This window comes from Colobus angolensis, unplaced genomic scaffold, assembly GCF_000951035.1.
Source record: "Colobus angolensis palliatus isolate OR3802 unplaced genomic scaffold, Cang.pa_1.0 Scaffold37, whole genome shotgun sequence".
Classification (NCBI taxonomy): domain Eukaryota; kingdom Metazoa; phylum Chordata; class Mammalia; order Primates; family Cercopithecidae; genus Colobus; species Colobus angolensis.
The window spans coordinates 392,960-397,996 of NW_012117043.1; the positions used below are offsets into that span (position 1 = coordinate 392,960).

Here is a 5,037-nt window from a genome sequence, read left to right on the forward strand (position 1 = left end):
GCCGCCCATTTTATCAGGAGCAGTGACCTGGGTGACATTTCCAAAGTTAAACAAAGGCAGCCATTTTTTGTTATTTGCTTATCGCTTATACTGAGATTTGGTTTAGGGCACTTTCGTAGGTGGTCATAGTCGAGCAGAGGCACCTTTTATTGAAAACCAGTTTCTCTGATGGAGGACATGTTCCTTTGGGGTGCTCCACTAACCAAGAGGAAACCAAAACCAGCACCCCGATCAGAGAGTGCACTCTTATCTCCCACCGCCCAGCACTGGGGACGGTGTGTCTGCCCGTCCACCAGGATGTGACGCGCCGATGGGACTCTGCTGGGATGTGTATTTTAAGTGGTGTTCACAACTGTCACAGGAGCCACATTTTAGCAGTTACTGGAGAGCACCTTTTTTCCATCACTGACACACACACATCCTGAAATTATTAGTAAAAATTCTAATATGTTAAGCATATAGATTTATTAAAAATAATGCTAATATAATCCTGGGCACATGGATTCCAAGAGAGTTTTTGCAGCAGATTTCATTATAGTTACTTAACAGCTAAATAATAAGGGTGTATTTATTTTAACTTACAGAGTCACTAAATAATAGAGGGGAAAGGAAAGAGTAGGGCTAATCCAGTAGAGACTGAAGCTGGTATCAACCTTCCCTAAGCATCTGTCTGGTCAGCAGCCTGGGGCAAAGCTTGTCTCTAAACGGTTAATGAGGCCCCAAAGTGATTTTTGCACTGAGCTCCTCCTGCACCTACCAAGGTGCCAAAGGCATGAGATTCAGAAGAGAGCAGAACCAAACAGTTTATTAAACTGTTCAAATTGGTAAAAATGATTAAAAGCTAAAGATTTTCATAAACACTATTCCAAAATGTTAATTTTAAAAATGTGACTAGCAATGTATGCATTCCCTTTATGTCCCCTCCCTCCCTCCCTCCCTCTCTCTCAAAATAAATTTGAACACCCAGTGTAAAAAACACTTGAGGGAGAACCAGAAGTCAGCCATTTGAGAAGACAGTGGAGAGGGAGCAGACGGCAGGGAACAGACACCGGTCCCACTCGGGCTGCTGACGCAGGCTTCGGTGGCACTAAATCCCCCAATAAGGCATCAGGTGTCGGGACTCCTTCTCATAGACGTCGGGAACTATGCCGTAAGGTGTCTGTACCATTTTAACTGTCGACTTCCCAAAGAGCTGGCGCTCGTAGTCTATCAGCTGCCTCCAGAAGCCTACGTTGGGCCTGATGACAGGTCGCCGGGCTTTCACCCAGTTGTACGCCTCCAGCAGGCACACGTTGTGGAATTTCATCAGGTAGGCGATACAGAGCGTGGCTGAGCGGCTCACCCCTGCAGCACAGTGCACCAGGGTGGCCCCGTGCTTCCTGCTCACACTGTGGATCTTGTCAGCCACGGTGTCAAAGTACAGTCCAATGGGGGCGTGCGGCATGTCAGCCAGAGGCACTTTAACATACTCAAATTGGGGCCAGTTGAAATTAGGGATCTCAATGGTAGCATTAACAATGCAGGTGATGCCACGAGCCTGGAGGAGGTGCCGATTGGAGGCCACACTGCCTCTGCCCAGGAATAGAGAGGAGGTGATCTGAGCAATGCCTCCTATGTCTCCCTCGGAAATCATCCGAGGGGCCATGAGAGTCCTTGGTAGTGTGCTGTGACCTCTGGAGCTCATGAAGACGCCAGCAGTCACACTTGCATCGTTGGGGGCAAGACCAGAGTGTTTGATTTTCCTCCACCAAGGAATCCAAAATCACAGTCTCCTTCCTGCAAAATACAGGTATGTGTCAATACTTTAAATGCTACTGATTCATCACAGCCTTCTGTCACGTTTGTCACATGGGAAGATTAGAGTTTTTTTATAATACAGTACAATCTTTCAAGGATACAGGCAAATCATTTTCTATCAATTAACAGGAAAAGTTACCTAGGACACAAACATGTAAAATCAATGTAAAATCCAGCTCTCTGGTGACTGTCCAAAAAATATATACATATATGTGGGTGGGAGCTGGGCGTGTTGGCTCATGCCTGTAATCCCAGCACTTTGGGAGGCTGAGGTGGGAGGAATGCTTAAGCCCAGGAGTTCAAGACCCACCTGGGCAACACAGTGAGACCCCAGCTCTCCAAAAAAAAACTTTTTTATTTTTTTAATTAGCTGGGTGTGGTAGTGCATGCCTGTAGTCCCAGCTACTCAGGAGACTGAGGTGGGCAGATCTCTTGAGCCCGGGAGGTCAAGGCTGCACCACCACACTGCAACCTAGGCAACAGGGAGACCCAGTCTCAAACAAAACAAAACAAAAAAAAGAAAAGGCCAGGCAAGGTAGCTCATGCCTGTAATCCCAGCACTTTGGGAGGCTGAGGCAGGTGGATCACCTGAGGGCAGGAGTTCGAGACTAGCCTGGCCAACATTGGGAAACGCGTCTCTACCAAAAATACAAAAATTAGCTGGGCATGGTGACAGGCGCCTGTAATCCCAGCTACTCGGGAGGCTGAGGTAAGAGACTCGCTTGAGCCCAGGAGGCGGAGGTTGCATCTAGCTGAGATCGCGCCACTGTATTCCAGCCTGGGTGACAGTGAGACCCGTTTTCTCAAAACAAAAACGAAACCCAAACCAAAAACTATTTCCTGTCATTCTGTGACAGTGTAAACACGGTGACATTTCCATGGAAATAATCCCAGGCAATCTGAAGGCCATGGTCTTCAAAGTTCGTTTCTGTAAGTTAAATGAGCATTTCACCTGACCTGACCTTGCGTGTGGCTAAATAACTTCACCTTCCTCTGCCATTTAATTCTGAGCTCCACGATGAATCTCACTGGCTTTTAACGTCTGAACATCGCTATCCTCCCATTATTCCAGTGTTTGCTATTAAATGTCAATATATGTATTAGTAAGAGCAGAAAAGGAAGTTCTCAGTTTCCTGAGATTTCAGATACATCTGTTCCTCTCACCAAAAAAAAAAAATCACAACGCTTTATCACCTGTGCCGAGTGGCAGGTGCACCTGCCCACACCCAGGGGACTGTCGGGAAGCCTGCAAGGATTTCAGTCACACGACAGCCTCCCCGGGTGCAACAGGCAGAGAGTGCTGGGCTACTCACTTCCTGAGGAGTCCAGTGTGCGCTGCAGCCTGGGTCTGGATCCAGAAGGTCCTAAGTGAGCAGTACTGGTGACAGTGGACACAAATCAGATCTGCGGGAAGACAAGGAGGCAAGGACAAAGCCAATCAGGAAGTTACAAAGAAGTCCTCGCAGGCTTTCACTACCACCTCGGGTTTGACTGGAATAGAGCCAGGAAGCAGAGGAAGGTGCGCTGAACATTTCCAGGTGTGCATTTAAAGGCTGCACCAGTAAGAAACACCAGCCTAAGTCTCAGCTTTTTTGTTAATGACACATAACCCGCGGTGTGACAAATAGAGTTTTGGCAATAACACAAGACAAATCTCCTCTTACGAGGAGGAGATAGGGACCACAACATATCCGCGAAATATCCAGCACGGTGAGGACACGACACGGACTCGAGTCTCTTCCGTGCACCATCAGCCAGCCCGGCAGTGGGAAGGCCTGGGCGGCACCGCGGTGGGAGAACGCACAGGTCAGGTGCCGCGAGGGTGAGCCAAGCAGCCCCGTGCCTGAACACGAGGTGGAGGGCGGTGTGCACCAGGAAGCTAAGGACAGGCGCGGCCAGGACATGGCAGATGAGGAGCAGGACCGCAGATGCGGCTGCAGTCAGGAACGCTAACTACAGGCGGTGCTGGTGTTCAGGATGGCAATTTGACATTTTCCTTCATTTGGTTTTCTTTTCCATGTTGGCCCTATTTTATTCATTTATGTTATATAAATATCATGAATGTCATAAAAAATGTGTTCTTCTACCACCTGTTCTCCTGCCTTTCCCAGGTAACTGTCAGACCTGTTGTGTTTTTTTACAGCTCTGTTGAGGTGTACTTGACATAGAAACTGCTATACAACTTGAGCAAGTACATAACCTGATGAGTTTTGACATATGTACACAATGGAGACACCAGGACATAATAATAAACACATCCATCATCCTGCTCAAAATGTCCTCATGTTTTTTAATAATCCAACCCTTTCTTGCACTTTACCCCATTCCCAAGCAACCACTGATCTTTCTTGTCACTATGGTTTGCACTCTAGACTTTTACATCAATGGACTTTTCTATATTTATACTATATAAATACATATAGGCCAAGCGTGGTGGCTCACACCTGTAATCCCAACACTGGGAGGCTGAGGTGAGGCCAGGAGTTTGAGACGAGCCTGGCCAATGTGGAGAAACCTAGGTCTCTACTAAAAATACCAAAATTATCCGGGCATGTTGGCACACACCTGTAATCCCAGCTACTCGGGTGGCTGAGGCAGGAGAATCACTAGAACCCAGGAGGAGGCAGAGGTTGCAGTGGAGCCGAAACTGCACCACTGTACTCCAGCCTGGGCAACAGAGCAAGACTCTGTCTCAAAAACTAAGTCAACATACACACACACAACATACACATATATGTGTATATATGGGGGTTTTTTTGGTCTGGCTTCTTTCACTCAGCATAACTTAGACATTCACCCATGACAGTGGGTTATCAACAGTTCACTTCTTACTGCTGACAGTACTCTGCTGTGTAGAAACACCACAATTTGCTTATCCATTCACCTACTCATGAACCTGGGTTGTCTCTAGTTTAAAGCTATTGTGAGTACAGCTGCTATGAGTATCCACGTACAGGTCTTTGTGCAGACATATGCTTTCCTCTCTCGGTTCAGTACCCAGGAGTGAAGGTCTGGTGCCCAGGCCTCCCACTGCCGGGCTGGCTGATGGTGCACGGAAGAGACTCGAGGCCGTGTTGTGTCCGCACAGTGCCCAACATTTCGCGGATAGGTTGTGGTCTCACGTATGTTCAACATTTTAAAATGGTTTTTAAAAAGAGACCCAAATTGAAATTCTAGAGTCGAAAAGAACAATAACTGAAATGAAAAGTCCACTAGAAAGGCTCAGCATTAGATTCAAGT

At 47.3% G+C, this 5,037-nt stretch overlaps 1 protein-coding gene across 3 annotated transcripts in view; it reads right to left on the reverse strand.

The window, feature by feature from the left end:
* Positions 1-443: 443 nt before the first annotated feature.
* The window catches only part of DUSP14 (dual specificity phosphatase 14), a 23,940-nt gene continuing 19,346 nt past the window's right edge, over positions 444-5,037 (reverse strand). For 2 of the 3 annotated variants that reach the window (XM_011953623.1, XM_011953622.1), the window contains exons 2-3: positions 3,111-3,201; positions 444-1,776 (exon numbers count right to left, since the gene is read on the reverse strand). In XM_011953623.1, the coding sequence (XP_011809013.1) occupies positions 1,088-1,684 (597 nt within the window). In that variant the 5' untranslated portion in view covers positions 1,685-1,776; positions 3,111-3,201 and the 3' untranslated portion in view covers positions 444-1,087. Of the gene's footprint in view, positions 1,777-3,110; positions 3,965-5,037 lie in introns of those variants that run through there. The other variant, XM_011953621.1, reaches the window with a different exon arrangement.